A 22,806-nucleotide genomic window follows, 5' to 3' on the forward strand; every position below is an offset into this window, starting at 1 on the left:
AGCCACAAACAACGTAAAATTACCTGAGCTCGTAATGATCATTAACGTATTACCTGCTCAGTAGACCTGTTACGTAACAGCGATGAATTATCACAATTTAAACGTCAATGCTTCCATAATGACTGAACTTGCAAATGCGCTTGCTGACCGATTAGTGTCTATGCATGTTTCAACACCAGTCTTTCCAAAAAGAAATATATCCTTAAATGTGACTTGATATCTAAAATTCCAAAGACGCATTCAAACTCGAAATGTGTCTCAGAAATAAACATACGTTCTCTGTATTTATTCCGAATATATTAGTCTGAAGGTATCATGTTGTAAAAACATCTTGATATGAATAAAAACATAAAGATCTGTTTTATGAAACACAGGACAAGAATTGAAATGAAGAAAAAATAACGAGGCATTTTATGCAACGATAGACCCAATCTAATTAAAGAATTGAGATGAAAAAAAGGTAACGAGGTACTATTTTATGAAACAATAGCTGCAATGTTTTTTAAAGAATTGATAAGAAGAAAAAATTGTGAGTTATTTATAAAACAATAGACCCAATCTAATTAAAGAATTTGACATGCAGAAAAAATAACGAGCTGCTATTTTATGAAATAATGTATTCAACGTTATTAAAGAAATGATATGAAGAAAAAAATATCAATTATTTATGAAACAATAGACCCAATCATTTCAAAGAAATCCAATACGTCCTTCACAATCTTCCCTAGTTTAACAAATCTGACTATGTTGATAATAGGGCTAAAAAGATGTGGACACGAACCTATATAAGTGCCGAAGATAAACAATAATACTATGAACTAGTAAACAAAACATGTGTCTATACAAACAACGTTGTATTGTAACATCGTCGTCAGTGTGTGTAACGTCATTGCGATTATGTATTTTTCAGTTACCACCGAGAAATGAAAAACGTCGTAGACTCTTTGGAGAACACGGGAGACCTTGAACCTGACATCACTGCAGATGCTACCGTAGACGTAAACAGAAAGGACTCATCCCACGACGATACCGCCAACAATAACGACATGGCGAATCAGTCGTACAACCACGACCGACGAGGTAGCGCGGCGACGTTGCAGGTTAGAGTCGAGGTGGAGGAGGATAGGGAAGGCGATGCTAAAAAGTTGGAGGACGAGGGTTCGGACCGTTATCCTACCCTTTGCCCTGTGTATCCATGCTTACCGGAAGACGCGTCAGAGGCCACGTTGTCTCAGGACTCCGCTGTTAACTCCGGGAGCGAGAGTTCCCCCGAGAACAGGAAGGGCGAGATCTGGGTGATATCAGATGGGTGTATCAATGATCCAGATTTGGTTGCACCTACTAGGAAATTTTCGGATATTGGTCCTCTGAGACCCGATAACAGCGAACTCCAGCGCGGAATACGGAGAAGCATGAGCCACGAGTACCAAACAGGGGACTACTTTCAACGCAATCTGAAACTGAAAGACAACAGGGTCAAATCGACTCTGCGACGTCACGCCATGTCGGGATACCAGGCGCATGTCCCCGTTGACTATCTTGACGAATGTACCATCGAGTCGCTGTCCAAGGAGGACTTGCTGCTGTTGTGGAAGAAGTCGGAGTTAGAGTTGCAGCGACGGCTGCGTGAGATACAGACGAGGAACAAGACCATGACCTTGGCTATTGACTATCTCATGAAGAGCCAGCAGGAGGAAGTGGGAGAAGAAGTCTGAACATTTGGGATACACGTCTGTTCTTCTCCTCCAGTGTTGCGTCTACCTGAACGACGCTATCAGGTTTGTCCCACTACCTGATTGGTCACTGACTGGTCATTGATTGGTCACTCCAGGCACTCCCGAACACAGATCAGTCAAGTTGGCACCGACGCACAACACGCCCTCATTACACGTCCAGATTTACTGCGTGAATATCATTTGTTTGTCTGTGTGTCTGTTTGGCCCTACACATGGGATTGTCACGTGACACCGTTCACAAGTGTCTGTTGGGCATATATGGCGTGTCTGAAAAGGTATTGCGGAAGTATAAAGTGTACTACTTGAATCATGAAAGACTGCGTAATGAATAATACTTTTTGGGGGACAAACGTTGCCCTCAGAAGGAAGCAGTGAGTGCTGGTTTGAAGGTATTCTTGATTTGCATCATGACATCACACGACACTAGATAACACGTAATGAATTATTAAGTCGGATTTGGTGGTCACTAGTCTGTAGCACTTTATTTCTGCATTTGCTGAAATAATGAAATTGCAGTTTCACATATTAAATACAACTCTAGTTGTTACTGATATAAATTGCCATCTCTTATTCAGATATTGCAAACAGAGTAACTCGTCCTTATTACCAAAACACAACCACCGCAACTTATTGATTTGTACCTTGACCTTGACCTTTACCTTGACCTTGACCTACCAAATACATCAAGTAATGAAGTAATTGAAGACAATGACTGTCGGGCAAAAGAAAGTATGCACTTAAAACTGGAGTTAACAAAACAAATGCTTAAAAAAAACCGACCGTTATGAAAACGGCACAGGGCTTAAAACAGTCACCGTAACACTACAAACTGACTGTCCAAAAAGAGTCATGATACCCATATCAAATACATCACTATCGAATAATCATTTATTGTTGTTTCATGTTTAGCCGCCATCAGACACAAGAGCATACTTTCTTTTCCAGGCAGTTTAGTATTGAACACGAATAAACATGTTGTTAACTGTCAATGTCAGCCATCATGCTGCTTGGCCTTGATCCACACAATAGATATAGAATTCATGAATATGCAGTCGGGATGTTAGTTGGTGGTATGTTTGCTCTATCTCGGAAAGAAATTGTGGAATTGGCTGTCGAGAGCAAAAAATCTTTGATGTATATATTAGAAAACATAGAAAATGACATGCAATAACTGTGTCAATCCGTCAATAACTGGCATACTGTTGTAAACGAGATTCTGTTCGATGTCTCGAGAACGGCAGTTGCCGTGATATATGCATATACAACGAAGGTGAGTACCATTGATGAGAAGTATATGCCCCCACACCATAACGTCCCTCCATGACCCTTGGTTGACATCAATATGCAGTCAGTCATCCTTAGTCGGCAAGGAGCAACAGCATCTTGTATCTTGGGTACCTTTGGTTTCAAATGTACCCGCTGATTTTCTTTCCATTTCTGAAATAGTTTTTTACGTATGTTGTAGACCAGTGTCTATGGTTTGAATTAAACTGCACTTGCAATATTGTGTATCTTTGTGTCCTATGTAACAATAACTAAAAAATATTGGGAGTATGAATTAAGAAAAGCTTTCGGAGTATGAATTGAAAAGGGTTCGGAGTGTGAATTAAGAAACAAGACATTCAGAGTATGAATTATAAAAGGATGCAGAGTATGAATTAAAAAAGTGTATTTTGAATTGGAATTGAATTGGAATCTCAACTGTCGGGGTATGAATTATATTTGAAAAACGTTCAGAGTTTGATCTTTGACCCATTCTGTTGATGCGTATCTGACATCAATTGTTACTATGTAATCTGTTTCATATGTACACTCTCGTAATTGATTGGGTTAATTTTGACATCAAAAGGAAGGTGAGATGAGCATCGTTCACATGAAACGTTAGAGGTAGTTTTAGAAAATAAATATTGAGACGATGTTCTAACTTTTACTAACATTAACGTGTTATGGCCAAAGAGATCAATATGAACGCTCGTGCTGTAAATAATTTTCTCTTACATGACCTTCCACGATTCTCTGGCTAGCGTATTTGCGTTTTTATATGTAAACAACTGTTCCATTCGTATTCCTTTTAAAATATTTTTAAAACAATAATGTGACCTCTTGCTTTTATACAGAATTGTTGTCTCTCACAGTTCATTGTTGGTTGAACCCTTACAGAATGAGGGTAAGATTTTATGAATATTGGAGCCTTGGATATAACACATGAATATTTCATAATTTGGAATAACTGAAAGGTTTAAGCAATAAACATTCGGATGGTCATTTTATTAGATATTATTGTCCGACGTGTAGTAATGACATGGACCCCATATTACACCACTTCCAAATAGGCCGCCAGAAACAGCGAGACCAGATTGGTTTCCAAAGTGCACCTGTGGCGCCTAGACTTTCATTGTAAGTTTTGAATAGAACGATCATTATAAGGTTTGCTAAATGCGGACGTAATTTCATAGATCATGTATGATGAATGGTTACGTGCGTAGAGACATTGGGAAAATAGTTTGTGGTGAGCATTCACTACTTATCTGCACGAATAGCCCAAGATTGTAAATATTTTATGTCTCGTGTCAAGAGCATAAACAATGATCATGTGCCATTATTAAAACAACATATAATTTTACATATTCCTTAGTGATACGTCATTTTCACAATATGTTTCCATACAGACTGTGAATGTCAATAGCCCATTCATTACCGCGTTATGTGTTGCTGCAAGAGAAGGATGCGTGATAAGATTGAGAATAATATCACCTGAACATAGACATTTTCCCAAATGCTTAGTGTCATATGAATGTTAAAGAGGGCTTTTGCCCTTTGTGAAATTGTCGCTGTGCTTTTTGTGTTAAAGAGCATGTCCACCGTGTTCTATCCGTAGAAATAAGCACTAAAATGGTTGATAAACCTTCATATATGTCGCGTTAAAGTTGATACCATTCATAGGAACAATGTTCTTTCAATGGATTCTTTGATTTAAAATTACAAATCGTTTGACTGTTTTGCATTAATAATGTTAAACATATATGTTTTAATGTATGTGCAATCCAAAGAATGAAAATAAGGGTACGTCATGATATGCGTATCTATGAGAGTAATCAGGGTTGGTACGTTGTAGGGACTACGTAATGAAGGCATTCGCAGAGCTCTCCAGATAGTAGAGGGGTTGGTTTCTATGGCAGCTTGTTATGACGTATCGGAACTGTGTTACCTATCGTTATCAAGATATTTGTATAAATATACTGTTATATTTTCAAGAGTATGTACTATTGTAATTGTATGTGTAATTGTAGTTAATTACTTTTTCAACAGAATGCCGCTATGTACAGAGCATCCTAGCACATTGTTAGATACTCGACGTTCACTCTTTTAATTATACGAATCGTCTTGGAATTGTTACAGCATTTTTATGTTTTACATACCTCCAAATTGGTTTGTCTGTTACATTTTTGTGACAATTACAATTTTTCAATGGTCACCATATTTTGTGGAGAACAATAATTATGTGATTTGAATAGATTGGTTACAATACCTTCATGTGAACTCGTTTGTAATTATTCATTATTTAAATAAGAGTCATAAGCTACATTACACATGCTGTATTGCATATCAAATACGTTGTCGTTGTTGTCATTAGAGTATATTAAAGGTTTAAAATTTTACAACTAATTTTTTAACCCCAACCAGTTCATAATGTACTTTTTTGGAATCCTGGATTCGTCCTGAAATGAGGATTCTTCGTTTGTCTGCATCTTGCATCCCTTCAGTCCTTGCTCCCACGCCGTGTTATAACTAACTGTAATACCGTTTAAAGCGGCGCTCAACCAACATCGCTCACTCTCTCTTAAAACACAGCAAACCATTATCATGCATTGGTTGCAGTTAACCTCTTAATTTCGGACTTTGCTAGTGGACCCAGTGACAATGAAATAATCAAACTGAACAAGTAAGGTGAGCTTCAGTACCCCACAGTTTACCCTATAAGTCATCAGGTTTGAATGTGTTTTGTCTCTATGATATATTTGTTGAAATTCATCAAATGTGTTTGCTTAGTCCATAGGCTCCCCTTCCTTGTCTTTATACAACACGTGTCTGCTCACGCTGATTAATATCGCTGCTGTTGGCAGTGGAGATCGGGTCTGAACGGGCAAATCGTGATTGGTGGTATCAGCACTTATCGTGGTAGAAATGTCACAGCTAGAGATATGGTCCTAATGTTAACGGGTGGCATGGCTGGCCATTGCAGTCCAAACTCGTGCAAATTAGAATCCTTTACTCGTGCAAGAACCCGGCTGTCATTGGTTCGATCCAATGGATCTTCAGTACAATGCATGTGTTCACAGAAGATGAAAACGTTAATGAAAGTGTCACTATTGGCTTTTGTCATGTTGAAATACTGTTCAAAGCGGCTTGAAACCTATTTCACCCAAATGATCTCGGTTAACAGATCCGAATGTTAGACATGTATGGAGTTTTGTTTGTGTACATATGTTTATTATGAAGGGAAATGTTCTAAGTAATAGATTATATCTACAAATATTTTGACTGTGATTTTCCCCGTAACCCGGGTTTGTTTGTACATATACTCGAATGTAGAAGATCGCATGTATTTCGCAATAAAGACCTTCGTACAAGACAGACTCCTTTTTCATTTACAGTTAATGTCAAAGAAGAATCGCAAGGAAGCTAATCTTTGCTCATCTAACGTACGTGATCACACACTATTCTATTTAGACTATAAGAACTTTTCTCAAGATTTGGTGTGTCTGTTGTTTAACGACACCTGTATTCCGGCTAAATGACAGCTGTCTGTAAATAATCGAGTCTGGGCCAGACAATCCAGTGATCAACATCATGAGCATCGAACTACGCAACTGGGATACGATGAATGTGTCAACCAAGTCAGGGAGCCTGACCAGCACGTCACTTTCTCATGAAAATTAATTTCGGTTCTTATCCTCTGTCCGCAGAAATCTAACAAATCCTCCATACACATGAGTGATCCTCCCTCAGACGATCGGGGTAATGTTTGTTTTCAGTTTGGCCTTATAAAACATTGGATAGCCAGCAATGTGCTTAGATCGTGATAAACTTTTGGAAAACTTATGACGTGCTCATTTTCTTTCAAGGGTTCGCAGGATCTGCAATTGTAATGAGTGAAACCTGCATCATTCTTACACCGCAACAATACTTATGACGGTGACCCGTAATTACCTCAGGGATTGATAGTATGAGCAAAGGCCTCGACCAACCAGATTAGTGAAACTGACACCCGATCGATTTAGTCGTCACGTACGTCAATCATGGGATGCAGAGAGTTTTTCTCAACAAGAGTGAATGAGTTTAGTTTTGCGCTTCTTTTAGCAATATTCCAGCAATATCACGGCGGGGGACACCACAAATGGGCTTCAAACATTGTACGCATGTGGGGAATCGAACCTGGGTCTTCAGCGAGACGGGCGAACGCTTTAACCATTTGGTTACTCCATCGCCCCTTCTTAACAAGAATGCAACTGATTCAGTTAAAATAGACTTCCACTATAGCTCGGAACGAACCATCTCCGCTATAACTAGAGATAGAATAACAGGCAGAATAACATTGAAACATTGAGACGATACCTAATAGTGAACTGACTTCATCTTTTTATAAAGGTTTGGTTTCCTTCTAATACACCGGTAATTATAACTTTACGTACCATGTCTATTATTGAAAAGGAACAAATATATGGAATTACAACTTCCTTATTGCAACGGTTTTGGTGTAAATGCTTACACGGTTATCATTATCAAGCAAGTGATACCGCTATTGTAACTTATAAGTGAGTGATTGAGTGAGTATAGCTTAACGCCGCTTTTAGCAATATTCCAGCAATATCACGGCGGGGGACACCAGAAATGGGCTTCACACATTGTACCTATGTGGGGCATCGAACCCGGGTCTTCGGCGTGACGTGCCAACGCTTTAACCACTGGATTACCCCACCGCCCATGTAGCTGATAAGGAATAAATACACCCTTACATCTAAAAGCAATAGTGAGTAAGTTTAGTTTTACGCCACACTCAGCAATATTCCAGCTATATGGTGGCGGTCCGTAAATAATCGAGTCTGGACCACACAATCCAGTGATCAACAGCATGAGCATCGATCTGCGCAATTGGGAACCGATGACAAGTCAGCGAGCCTGACCACCCGATCCAGTTAGCTGCCTCTTACGACAAGCATGGGTTACAGAAGATCATTATTCTAACCCGGACCTTCACGGGTACTAAAAGCAATAGGGAAATGCAAAAAGACGTTGGGAAGATAACAATACTGACTTTGTTGTAAGCTAGGTAAGTCCGCCAAAAGTCTGATAGTCTTTAAATATGAATCATATTCGGCAAGTTGATGCCAGGGTATGACACCTGTTTACACTAGGAACTGACATTGGATAAAAGGAGAACCGTTTTGTCTACCTTCCGATGGACACGAAAGGAAAACATCAGTATAACATCTATAATTATGTATTTGCAAATGTTCGCTTTGGCGTAAGTAGGACTGACTGACTGACTGAGTTTGGTTTTACCTCGCTTTTAGCAATATTCCAGCAACATCACGGCGGGGGACACCAGAAATGGGCTTCACACATTGTACCCATGTGGGGATTCGAACCCACCGCCCCCGTAAGTAGGAATATCTCAATGATTAGAACTGTTTGTGACAGATCAACTACCGCTGCCAAACGTCCTGTCACGTTAGATGCCTTTGACTAAACACAGATGCCTCCCTCATCAGTGAAGCTGAAACAACCAACAATAGCTTGCTGCTGTGTTCAATCTGGTGTAGGGTCGAGTGCAGCACGATGAACACTACAGCGGATGTTGTTGCGTCGTATGATGTAAGTGAAGACGTTGACGATGATTGCAAAAATCATGCAAATGTTCATAAGATCTACACGAAAGTAATATGTTTGTCTAGGTGTGCTGCCTTGATCAGCTGTGCTTCACTTTTACACAGTATTTACTTGACAGACATCCTTAAAGGCACCCTGTCACACCACACTTCTCTAAAAATAAATTTCTCTCAATAATTCTAAGTATCAGCCCTCCTTATAATTTATTGCCCCCAAAACATTACGCATTATTTCGATTAAAATATTAATTTAAAAAGTTCGAATGAATTCATGCAAATGAAATCGACTCTCGCGCACTCCTGGCCAAACTCCTGGTTCAAGCGAACCCCATAGAGTTATGTCCCTTTGAGCGCTCTTTACGAATATCCCACGCACCACTTGTGATTGAAACCAATTCGGCAAACACTGGCACAAAAATATTGACGAAAATGTGTGACTTTGTTCCTTTAATTTAGTTATCTCTGCTTGAAATTGTTGTTTGGGTTTAAATAAATCTGCCGTATCTTGTGGTCTTCAGTATACGCAAGGGTTACTCTGTATCAGATAGACTAACGTTTAGTCTCTGAATATAAATAATTTGGATAGAAACAAGTAAGAATTGGGCATTGAGAACGTAACTTGCTTTATTTAGGGGTTCAGCATTGCAGGGCTGGGCGGTAGGGAAAATACTGCTGTTTTGGGACTGTGACACAGACTATGTATCAGATAGTGAAAAGGGTCTCGAACGTGTTAGCAAACACAGATATGCACATGAAAGTGCAGATAACAGAATGTGCGGAGCTCATATATAGACATAAAACAGACAGAGTCTAGGTCATTTGAGGGGAAATCGGTCAAGTAAATGTTTCGGGAACTAATGTATTTGTTGTACTAGAATCATTTGACAGACAGCTCATCTATTTATCGTATAATGTCCCGAGCGACGGTCTGGACAAGAGGAGTTACGTTGTACGTTAACCGTCACGTCTAGTACGTTCATTTAAAGTGGAAATAATATAAATATTAACGTCAACGCCAGAGAACAACCAGGCTTCACCATTTGACAAGTTCCTTCAAGTGCAGCGAAACAATACTAAAGCACATGACATTACAACGAACATTAAATCTTCTAATTATTCAAAGAGCATTAAACATAAAACTCCAATTATTCAATATATTAAATAACGTTTTTACTGTGTATCTTCGTGAAATCATTTTAAGCCATAAAATTAATATTTCACTCGAAAAATAAATACCCTTTCGCCACTGAACTACGTTATAAAAGTTACTAAGTAAGCATGTCAGTATTGCTTAACTTGCTATCTTTAAAAACTCTAGGTAGATAGGTAGGTAGGTAGGTAGGTAGGTAGGTAGTGAGTGAGTGAGTGAGTGAGTCCGTACGTGCGTGCGTGAGTGAGTGAGTGAATGAGTTTAGTTTTACGCTGCACTCAGCAATATTCCAGCTATATGGCGGCGATCTATAAATAATCGAGTCTGGACCAGACAATACAGTAATCATCAGCATGACCATCGATTTACGCAACTGCATACGTGAGTGAGTGAGTAAGTAAAATGTCCTTAATTTTCTATCTTTATAAACTTAACAACCCTCAACCAAAAACGCGCCAATCATTACCTAACCACATCTCACATGTTTTGTGGAATGTACTTTAGCTGTACTGCACAAACAAGTTGACAATCGGATCGACGCGTGTTACACAAGGACCTTTCTCATGTCGCCATCACCATGTACCAGCATCACCGTGTTGATGGCTCGGTGTAGCTGTAGGGCGGGGGGCTGACAGATATTCCCCGTGGAGCCAAGTTGTGGTTATTGGCAGATAAACTGGCATGAATAAAACATACAGCACATCATTCTGTGAGCCACGCGTTTTAATCACACTGGGCAGCTGTAGTCAACAGCATAGAAGCTTGATCACGACAGTCGCGAAAAAAGTGGACGCTAGTGTCGACACCGCTCTACCACGGGGACGTTGACGCATAATCAGTGAGGTGACTGTGATTGGATTTAACGCCGATTCAGACAATATGTTGCAGGTGGATCACGGCGTGAGTCAGCAGGGGGGTCAGTTTGGGGGAAAGATCAGGGTATTAGGGCTGCGCAATATAACCGGTTTACCGGTATTTACCGGTTCAGACATGATAATGATACGTATTGCGATACGCTGATCGAAAACCGGTATTTTGACTTTCATTCCAAACACTTCGTAACACTCGGAAATCTTCGGATATTTCCTTGTTCCATTTGTGCCAAATATTATTTACATTTTTATTGTCATGACTAAAAGTTTTTATTAAAGCTTAATCAAGCATAGTGATTGTGTTGTGTTCATGCTTTATAAATGAAGCATTAACTCGATTATACGTAGTTTTTGTTTTAAAATTCTTCTTGCAATATATTGCAATACATATCGCAATAAATGCTTACGCATCGCAATATATCGCAATATGAAAATTCTCTGCAATACCCACCCCTACAGGGTATGGTGCTATGTTTGCTTGTTGCAATTTTCCAGCTATATTACGGCGGTGTTTAATTATACCACTCTAGACTAGTCAGTCCAGTGATTAACAGCATAAGCATCGATCTATGCAATTGGGATACAATGACATGTGTCAACCAAGTCAGCGAGCCTGACCTCCCAAACCCGTCTGTCCACTCTTAGGACAAGCATGGGTCGCTTGTCTGACCAATTCTAACCCTGATCTTCACGGGTGTAAGGTTTTACATGACCGGGGGTTATAATCGGAGCGAATCTTGCATTAAAACACACAATCACCGGATCCTGGTCCTTAGGGACTCTCGTCATACACACATATACAGCTACCAACATAGGTTTAGCAACATTGTGGCCACAAAACAACGTTAGATTCTACAATGTTTCGCACGATTGTTGTCTGCATGTAATATCTTATTAATATTCGCTCGGTAAAATGGGATTAAAATGCTCGTAATTGATAATAATTCCTGAATTTCTATAGCGCATCACTCACAGTCCTATGCTCTGTGCTCTTAGCAAGTGAAAGCCTGGGAGACAAGAAAGGTCTGTAGTTGTGACTTGAAAGGTTTAAGTGAATAGGCAGATTTCAGGTTTTCGGGTATCTTTTTCATAAGTTGTGTTGTTACACAGAAATGGAAACTGGCAAATGTTCAAAACATTCATTGAATTTCAAAATACATTATTCCACATTTGAAAATTGTCAGTTTTTTTATTCAGATATCAGCACTTTTCACTCTCGGTTTTGATGTTCAGTTCTGAGTGTTTCGGTCATGAGAGTGTCAAATCAGCAGAAAAAGAAATTCTGACGTTAGACTGTGACGGTTTGTGCAAAAACATTAACTCCAAATTAAAGATATTAATTGGTATTTTCAGTTTACTATGTCCAATGGTCTCATTTCGGAAAGTGTATGTCATCAGAACTTGAAGACGTTCAGAAATTCCGTGGTGAGATTGTTTAAGGCCAGCTGTAATATATACTAGGCACATAAAGAAACAGTGCATACAAAAATTTAAAATCTAAATTTATCAAACCTGTGTAGACACATGAAGATTTAAACTCAGAGATTAGTGACATGTATCCAACATGCATTCACATGCCACGTTCCGTGACGTCAGTGGGTTCGTCCTTGAGACGTGTAATACCTTGTTGCACGTGCATTCCGGGAAAGAGAAACAGAGCAAATGAATGCCACACAATCCTGTCACTTTGGAAAGCTCAACCCCTGCCCTTGCGATCGTTCAAAAAATGAAACGGCTATTGAAACGCATAGCATGCCAAGGCTCACGTCTGCACAACGTCATGAGGCCATTGGGATGGTCCGTGGGGGAATGTCTCAACGACAAGTGGCTGCACATTTCCACTGCCACCTGAACACCATTTCTGCACTGGTGAGACGCCACCAGAACACAAATGACGTCATCGATCGGCCACGTTCTGGACGTCCACGTGATACAACGCCAAGACAGGACAGATGGATAAGGGTGACCTATCTTCGCCACAGGTTTCAGACTGCAGTGATGACTGCCCGAACCATCCCAGGACTTCGCCGTATCCACCCCAACACAGTTCGACAACGTTTACGTCATCACGGGATCAGACCACGACGTCCCGCCATACGGCCTATCCTGACACAACGTCATCGACAAGCTCGCCGAATGTGGTGCCGAAATCATGTCCGCAGACCCTTGTTTTGGTGGAGAAATGTAGTTTTTACAGATGAGACCAGGTTTAACATTTCCCATAGTGATGGACGTCAACGTGCCTATAGACGCGTGGGAGAACGTTATGCACAGGCCTGTGTCTTGGAGAGGAATCGCTTTGGTGGTGGTTCCGTGATGATTTGGGGTGAAATAACAGCACGCCAAAGAACTCCTTTAGTGATTGTTCAGGGCAACTTAACTGGTGTTGGCTACAGGGATCAGATTCTTCGACCTGTGGCAATTCCTTTTCTGCAACGTCATGGCCCTGGGTTAACATTCCAACAGGACAATGCCCGCCCTCATACGGCAAGGGTTGCTATGGATTTCTTGCAACACCACAACGTTGACTTACTGCCTTGGCCTGCAAATTCACCGGATCTCTCCCCGATAGAGCATGTTTGGGACGAGATGGATCGACGTCTACGCCGTCTTCCTCATCCGCCAGATAACGTCCTTGACCTTGCAAGAGAACTTGAGAGAATCTGGCGTGACATCCCACAAGCCCTCCTTGCACGTTTGATAGGCTCTATGCGTCGTCGATGCACTTCTGTTCTCAATGCCGATGGTGGACATACCCGTTATTGAGCTTGTGACATGGTCGTTTAACCCCTGTCCCGCTTGTGGACTCTTGACGTCATTGTGATTGACTTTTCAATTGAAATTCTCCCGACTTGTTATGGTCTCATGATCCCTCCATTAAAGTTTACATGTACCTTTGACATTGTTATCGTACTTATCAACTGGGATAATATTTTGACAATGCACAGTTTCTTTATGTGGCTAGTATATTTCGAACTGAAAGCCTATATTCGTTGTTGAGGGACCCCGTTGGCGTGGTTCCTGTATTCACGGAATGTCAGTAATTTAAGCGAGTATGTTTCAAGTTGCTTGAATGATATTCTTGTAACGTTTGACATAACCAGAGGGCTTAAGACAGTGTAACCATGCGGGACATGATGCCCAGACTATCCCAATATCAAAATGAAGAAAATCAGTATCTTCCCTCACTTTTCCATTCTACTTTGTAGCATTGTAACGGAAGTGACGTCAGCATATGCACACGCTGGTGAGAGTCTTTGATTGGAGGGCTGTTTTTTTCGTGCCGGGCTGGGGGAAGCGACAGCCTGGTTCCCTGGGTCTGTTGCGCCTGCGCTAACGCTCCGACACTGAACAGGCGCAAAAGACCCAGGGAACCAGGCTGGGGGAAGCGAAAGGGTTGAAACTGAAGCTTACTCTGTGAAAATAGACAATGTCCATGGAAACAAATAAGTGCGTTTACATTGAAGAGGAATATCAATGCTGTGGAACATTCAAAACCTGAGGAACTTCTTTCCTTTATGTTTTTTGCATTACATTAACGGACGAGGGTAAAGGAAAATGATATGGTTCAGGGACTGTGAGACAGACAATGAATGGGTACAGACTACATTTCCACACTGAAATATGGTCTCTTCAAAGTTTGCCGATCATTTCCCTTCGTTTAACGAGATTACGTTTTCATGTATGATCATTATCCCTTTTGAACTTGGCGGAAATGAAGAAAAGGGTTATTTGTTAAGTGTTTTGGTGGGTTGTTTTCTATTTGACAATGCTAAAGATGTTTTGAAAAATTAGAGTCGACGGATCCCTAAAGGAAGATTTTGAAAAACAACTACATGTCTCTAATTTTCAGGTTTGAAAAACAAGTTAATACTCATGCTGTCTTTTACATGTCAGTAACGATCTTACTCGAGCTTCCTGTTTACAACAAGTGATATGACTATATATACTAGTAGCTGCAATACGAAGATATCACAACGGTACAAACTGATCATGAGTTGGGCGGTGGGGTAGCCTAGCGATTAAAGCGTTCGCACGTCACGCCGAATACCCGGGTTCGATTCCCCACATGGGTACAATGTGTGAAGCCCATGTCTGGTGTCCCCCCACCTTGATACTACTGCAATATTGCTAAAAGGGGCATAAAACTAAACTCACTCACTCACTCAATATCCTGGTTAACCCTTTTTAGGATTGGTCTTCAGCAATCACTGCTTCACTGTGCGACTAACGGGAGGTCAGGCTAGCTGACTGGGTTGACACATGTCATCGTGTCCAAATTGCGTAGATCGATGCTCGTGATGTTATTCAATGGATTGTCTGGTCCAGACCTGATTATTTACTAGGGGTGACTATTGAGGGGGAAACAAATATTGCGATAGCGATAGTCTATTGCGACCAACTATTGCAAAACTATTTCACTTTTTCACTTTTTTTAACTTGAATTGTTTCATTTGAAGTCATTTCCCACGTGAATGTTATACTTTATATGAAATAAAAACAAGTTGAAGTAGTTTCAATCTCTTTAATAACTGACAAGAAACTTGAAACCCAGATCAAGAAAACAATAATCTGTTTAAAACATAAACTCAGTGAAGCTGCCAGTCTGCACCAAAACATCCTGTACTTTGCGCTGTGCATTTATCAACAGAAGTCAATTACTAAACTATCGATAGTCACACATACTATCGATGCATCGATAGTTTTACGTTTCTACCATCGATTAATTGCTATCGGAGACTCAACAATTGCAATCCATCGATAGTTCGATGCATCGTTACAGCCTATTATTTACAGACCGCCACCATATAGCTGGAATATTGCTGAGCGAGGCGTGAAAAACAACCAAACAAAATCAAAAGGTTGAACTGATGATACAGAGTAGCAGTCCCACAACTTATATCATCATAATAGGATATTTATATAGCGCACATATCCAGACAACTAGTGCATTGTCAAGGCGCTAGTATTTTTCCCTCGATCAATGGATGTGAATGGCACATCATATTATCAATCTCAACTCCCTGGGGAGTATACAACTCTTGCAGCCAACTAGGCGCACCGAGTTATTGTGTCTTTCTCATCCTAGCGAGGTACCCATTCACAGCTGGGTGGACTGGGACACATAGTCACAGTACTTTGTCCAAGTTCACTGCACGTTGCTGTACCCGCAACTAGGTGTTTGCACGTATTCATACATGTGGCCCCATCTGGTCATCCATCGCGTTGTTATAACGTCGTGTGTTTGCTGGTTGTTCATCAAAATGGAATCATGGAAATATAATAATTCCCTCGATAACTGAGGATTATTGATGTACCATGCATATATTCTTAAAGCTTTATGTACTTTGCTGAATCTAACTGAAGGGGATATAAAGTTTCGAGTTTATTTTTCCTGTCATTGAAAAAAAAGAAAACTCTGATGTTAAATTTGGTTAAGTATCTCACCATCACCCATTCCTGCAGCAGTTTGTAAAAAGTAGCCTGTTTCTTGTTCATTTTGTGTGAAAATAAATAGCTCTGTAAACTGATGATAGAATGAACTGAGAGGAATGGTTTGTTTTGCTACTAGTGTTTATTAGTTCGATATACACGTTGGAAATAATTGGAATGTAAAAAGTGATGGCTCAAATATATGTCACAGGATACGAAGAAAACAATTTAGCTAGCTAGAAATTCCTAAAAATAGTTCACATCACAGATTCAGTAGTTTTACAAAGAACAGCAGATTTTACATACAAAAAGTAAGATGAATCATCCTATTTGGGGTTTTATTCAAACATTTCACTGCGAACGCTAATCAGTGAAAGGAATTGGAGTGAGAATATCTAAAAATATGGGGTCGAGATTCGATGGCATTTCGAAGTCTTCTCACCCGAAGTTTTCTTCCATTCACCTCAAGGCCATCTTCGACCTGCTTATAGAACGATCTTCATATGAGAAGGAATTTACTCTATAAATAACATATCTCCGGTTCCAAATATGTACGTATCATAAACCACAATATAGACGCTCGTATACCCGCTCTACATGCTTAAATTGGTCTTCATCAAAAAGATGTTCTGATGTAAATGTTTTCAGCTGTGAGCGTATATATAGACATAGAAATCTTGTGCGTCTACTTGAATGTGTTGACGCTATTGGTGATGGTTGTATCGCGCTCTCGTTGCGCTTTCCCTAATGCGTCATGTCAAGGGAAAATAGTAGATACTGGATGGCTGCTTGAGAGTTGATCAAAGGACACCTCGTCATCCGAGCTTATTACAGAGCTTCCCGGGAGAGAGCTAGAAGGACCTGACAATGTGGCATGCGGTTTAAGTGCTCTCTGAACAACGTCATACTTTTTTATCACTCTGGAATACGTCACAATTTCCCTGCGCAAATAGTATTAGACTGTTTTTGTACAAAATATAAAAAAGTAGATGTCAATGTATAGTCAGTTGGACACTGAATGAGTAAATGAAAACGTTACTTGGTAAATAAATATAGATAATGTGATAAAAATGGTGAATTAACAAAAAAAATGAAATGGTAAATAAAAAGAAATAGGTGAAGTATTGATATAAAAAGAACTGAGTGAAAATCGTTAATTTAAAAAACCCGAAATGAATTGACATACCCAATAATGTAATGAGTGAGTGAGTCTAGTTTTACGCCGCACTCAGCAATATTCCAGCAATATGGCGGCGGTCTATAAATAATGGAATCTGGACCAGACAATCCAGTGATCAACAGCATGGCCATCGATCTACGCAATTGGGAAACAATGACATGTGTCAACCAAGTCAGTGAGCTTGACCACCCGATCCCGTTAGTCGCCTCTTACGACAAGCATGGGTTACTGAAGATCAATTCTAACCCGGATCTTCACGGATATATCAGTCATGACATCAGTGAAGGGGCTGTGTTGTTTTGAAAGGATATGTTTGTTTTGAAGGACTATGTTTACAGCTTGTGTATGATGATGTGTACATGGTAATGTTCCATTGTGTATAATGGACTGTGTCCCAAACACACTGGTGGAATGTTCCATAACAAACCCAGAATTGGTATGCGACACAGGGCACAGGCAGTATCCAAGTATGTGGCATGTACACTACATATTGATTGTACACACGTTCCCTGGTTACAAACACACTCTGTGGAGCATGTCCAGTAACAAACCCAGGAATTGGTATGCGACACAGGGCACAGACAGTATCCAAGTATGTGGCATGTACACTACATATTGATTGTACACACGTTCCCTGGTTACAAACACACTCTGTGTAGCATGTCCAGTAACAAACCCAGGAATTGGTATGCGACACAGGGCATAGACAGTATCCAAGTATGTGGCATGTACACTACATATTGATTGTACACACGTTCCCTGGTTACAAACACACTCTGTGGAGCATGTGCAGTAACAAACCCAGGAATTGGTATGGGACACAGGGCACAGACAGTATCCAAGTATGTGGCATGTACACTACATGTACATAATGTAAGTGAAGCATTTTTGTTTTAACATTTGAAATTAAATGATACTGATAAAGGTGAGAGACAATGCGAGTTGAAGAAAACAGCTGTTACTCTCAGTCATAACCTGGTCGGTTGACTTTTTAAAGTTTTTAAAACTTAATAACAGGCTGAAGTTGTGACAAAATACTCAAAAATAGCTCCAAATACGCCTGTTTACCGCCTTGACGAATCTACCTGGACATACCATAGGGGAAATAGGGCAAGGAGTGGTGGAACGGTCGTGTAGGACACCGCAATTCGCGATCGGGTTCGAATCCCGATTCGCCTTGAATATGTTTCAAGGTTTTTCAGCACAGCATCCTGCCTGGAGGTTTTACCAACCTGGTAGAGGTGTGAGAACTGGTAGAGATGTGAGAACTGGTAGAGGTGTGAGAACTGGTAGAGGTGTGAGAACTGGTAGAGGTGTGAGAACTGGTAGATGTGACTGTCGACTTTCTCTCCATATTGAACATCGTCACGCCCACCAAAGCAAGGTTCAACCTCACTTACTCACTGGTTTATTATTTAGGCGGATCGGATATACAGACCCACAGCCTACGAGAAGATCGACAGAAAGGATCTAAACCTACTGTGCCAGTCGCGGTTACCCCGTAAAGAGAATCATCGACTAACTTACCTCGTAAAAAACAACAACAAATGAGCACCATTCTGAGCGTCTCTTGAACAAGTCCAACCCAAAATTGTATTACACATAGTTCCTCGACTGTTGCAGACCCGTGAAGATCCGGGTTAGAATTGATCTTCAGTAACCCATTCTTGTCGTAAGAGGCGACTAACGGGATCGGGTGGTCTGTCGCTCACTTGGTTGACACATTTGGTCATTGTTTCCCAATTGCGTAGATTGATGCTAATGTCGTGGATTGTCTGGTCCAGTCTCGATTATTTACAGACCGCCACCATATAGCTGGAATATTGCGGCATAAAACTACACTCACTCACTCACTCACTGGACTGCTGCATTCAAGGCCGATCATGATCCTCGCTGTCACTTCTCTCCAAAGGTGAAAGAAAAAACAGGCATTATTAATTCGGTTATTAGGTACACGAGTCATCGTACAGTTGACAGTAGCGTGATATATATGTGATATACAAACTAAGTGTGGTCAGGGACACAGGCCCCCACTGCGGGTCAGAAAATCGATAAACTAGGCCCCGGTTTAGTATCAACACCCCCTACTATATAATACATAAAGGTTCATCACAGAAATACGGTGACATGATCGAAAACCGGACAATTACGCACATGTCAATGAATATATCGTATTTTAAAGGTCTCACAAGTATCAAAAGCTTTTGTCCATATCTCCGATGTATGTAGGAGGCATATACATGCGCTTTCCGTGGGGATGCATTTGATGGGTTTTATTAAATCGCCAAAGACCGAGTTGCTGTGCCGGAAGTATACAAAACTAGGTCGTCAGCGCAATCAAATTGGTTAATAAAATGACAACAAATGCACGTGCGAAAATGAGAGGGAAACTCAAACCTCTATCATCCAAGATGTCACTATCTGGTGTTTTATCTTGGTAAGAATAATTTTAAAAACGAGTACAAATATTTTTTAAAGAAACACATTCATTCAGTGTAATGTGTTAGCCAATCAGATCGCCGGAGGTAGTGAAGTCAAGCGCTGACAAGCTAGTTTTGTATACTTCCGGCACAGCAACTCGGTCTTTGGCGATTTAATAAAAACCCATCAAATGCATCCCCACGGAAAGCGCATGTATATGCCTCCTACATACATCGGAGATATGGACAAAAGCTTTTGATACTTGTGAGACCTTTAAAAAACGATATATTCATTGACATGTGCGTAATTGTCCGGTTTTCGATCATGTCACCGTATTTCTTTGATGAACCTTTATGTATTATATAGTAGGGGGTGTTGATACTAAACCGGGGCCTAGTTTATCGATTTTCTGACCCGCAGTGGGGGCCTGTGGTCAGGGAATACATGGCATTGTGTTGTGAATTTCTTTTAAATAATCATTAACGGCGCGACTTAATCATTGAGCTTTCTCTTAGGTGTTCATACTTATCACATGATGATACATAGTCATAGTCAATATCCCCTAATTTAAAGTTCCTACAAACCCAAATTTCAATTTGTTCATATTCAGGTCACGTCTTACACTGAAAATGTATAATAGACTTAATGTTAATGTGGTGGTTGAGAACACGTGAGAGAGGAAATATACGATCACGCCAGTCCCTGTGACATTGTTTATGGACCTAGAAAAAAGCCAATGTAAATGAATAACATTGTTATTTCCCAATGCCATAAAGTTAAAAGAAACGGCGTATAGAATCGACCATTGTGTAAGCTGGTAGAAAAAAATACGAAGGTTATTAGTATAACCATGTCCTTATCGCCTAACCAATCATTAACTCCGCAAACAACAGGTCTTGCCTTGAGACCCCAGAAATGTCATCAATCAAACGTGATAAACCGCTAGGCCAGTGACAAGGGAAAGTAAATGACTACGATGGTGAAACGTCTTTCCAGCGTTAACGCTACACAACGGAGGGAGGTTCCCCAGTCAACACTGAACAACTGTGACGTCAGTCCATGGACCTTCTGTTGGTGATGGGAGTGCCCCTGACAACCCCAGGTCCCAAGGGCACCTTATCCGACCAGGGTACACCAGAGCTCGCTGCCGTCCCTTGATTACCGTTAGGATGAGATCCGGGTTGACATTGATGACCAGCACCTACTGACTGACACGGAGCACTGAACAGATACAATAATGCCGATGAATAACACTTTATGATATAATTCTGCTTCCGTTTTAGTATTATTACAGATTTGAAAAAGTTAGGCTTATATATTATTAACAGTTTGTGGTGGGTAGCGGTTTTATGATCCGATGACTAAAAGTGGTTTAATGTTTTCAACAGTATTGTGTTTGCTCTTGGACTCATTATAAACTAGTCAAAAGAAGTTAGGATCACTCGATTCATGTGTGTTAGTGTAATTATTATCTGTCATGACATGACAAGGACTCGTAACACGTTAGAATAATAGAAATTACAATATTTTGTTGGGTTGTTGGGAGTTTCTTTGTTGGGCGTTTCTGTTCCTGGGTAAATTTTAAACACACAAAGCCAGTCGAAACATTGATTTAGTCAATCTGGTAGTGATTCGGCATAACATGATCAGCATTATTCCCCAGCTAATATGGAGTCTTGGAAGTTTGGGACCCGTGAAGATCCGGGGTAGAATAGGTCTTCAGCAACCCATGCTTGCCACAAAAGGCGACTATGCTTGTCGTAAGAGGCGACTAACGGGATCGGGTCGTCAGGCTCGCTGACTTGGTTGACACATGTCATCGGTTCCCAATTTTCAGATCGATGCTTATGCTGTTGATCACTGGATTGTCTGGTCCAGTCTCAATTATTTACAGACCGCCGCCATATAGCTGGAATATTGCTGAGTGTGGCGTAAAACTAAACTCACTCACTCACTCACTCACTCACTTGGAAGTTGGAAATGTATCTTGAGAGCAGGATTACATGAAGTTGGGGTTTTGTAGTGTATATTTTACAGGCACTTCAGTGACTTAGTCGTAAGGTTGCGAGGTCGGGCGTGCATTAGTTTTTGAAACGCCATTTCAACGGATGACACTTTCTGAACTATTTGTAGCGGCGTTTCAGTAAAATCTTCTAAATAAATGTATCCACGTTCATTTACGTTCTGAATGCCTATCAAAGATTTGTGAGAGGACATGTCTGTGACTTGACCTTGACGTGACCATGCAACTATGCAATATGAAGAGAAACGTCACCTACAGCGGACAACGTGGAGTTGTCTGTTGGAAATACTTGATGACAACGCTGTAGCCAATTTTATCCAGTTTCTTCGTCTCGTTTCACGGAATACCTACTCATTGTCATGCCTGCAAAAATTCGCTTTTTGGTTGTGTATTTGGTTCTGAAACAGCAGGTAAGCATGGAGTCAGTGAATAAGGTTTTACGTCTCTTTTAGCAATATCACAGCGGGGAGAAACCAGAAGTGGGCTTCACACATTCTACCAATGTAGGGAATCCACCCCATAGCTTCTGTATAACGAGCGAAGCTTCTTACAAGCACCAAGCCAAAAATGGGACGTTGTCAAAATGTTTTCAAATTGTTTCCATGTCGTTACAAAAACATTAAGAAAACGTTCTAAAACGTTATGTAAAAAAAGGTTGAAGAAACATAATGGAAACCATAAATAAGCTTCATGGCTGACAGTAATAGCGTAGATGAAGGACATCGTTGGGAAATGAAGGTTTGAATATCAATACTAAGTGTTTAGAATCCCTTCCAATAAGTACACACATGTAGGTTCTTTCGCGGACAGTTTCATCGATTATTGCTTTCAAATAACCATTCATTTACTACAGGAATAACAAAACATGCGTATGTTTCGATAGATACTTAACTCTTTCAATACGTATCAAAAATATTCAAACATCAGACTCTCGTCAGACTTTTTCTGTCAGAGTTAGATTCTAAAAAAAATATTTAAAATCTTTATATATTTCACTAAAACCTGAAGTTGCAAGATGGGGTTTTTATGTTGTGAAAGAATGAATATATTCCCACCAGTATTTGGGGGAAAGGAATAAAATCAAATCAATCAACAGTAAAA

At 40.3% G+C, this 22,806-nt stretch overlaps 1 protein-coding gene across 1 annotated transcript in view; it reads left to right on the plus strand.

Annotated features, from left to right (window-relative positions):
- LOC124290386 (glutamate receptor ionotropic, NMDA 3A-like) overlaps positions 1-6,369 on the plus strand; it is a 105,943-nt gene extending 99,574 nt beyond the window's left edge. Inside the window, exon 9 of the mRNA XM_046727122.1 lies at positions 911-6,369. Coding sequence (XP_046583078.1) covers positions 911-1,715 — 805 coding nt within the window. The 3' untranslated portion in view covers positions 1,716-6,369. The remainder of the gene's footprint in view (positions 1-910) is intronic.
- The last annotated feature ends 16,437 nt before the right edge of the window (positions 6,370-22,806 follow it).

The sequence above is a fragment of the Haliotis rubra genome, unplaced genomic scaffold (assembly GCF_003918875.1).
Source record: "Haliotis rubra isolate DU_JTF1 unplaced genomic scaffold, ASM391887v1 Scf10, whole genome shotgun sequence".
NCBI classification, from domain to species: Eukaryota; Metazoa; Mollusca; class Gastropoda; order Lepetellida; family Haliotidae; genus Haliotis; species Haliotis rubra.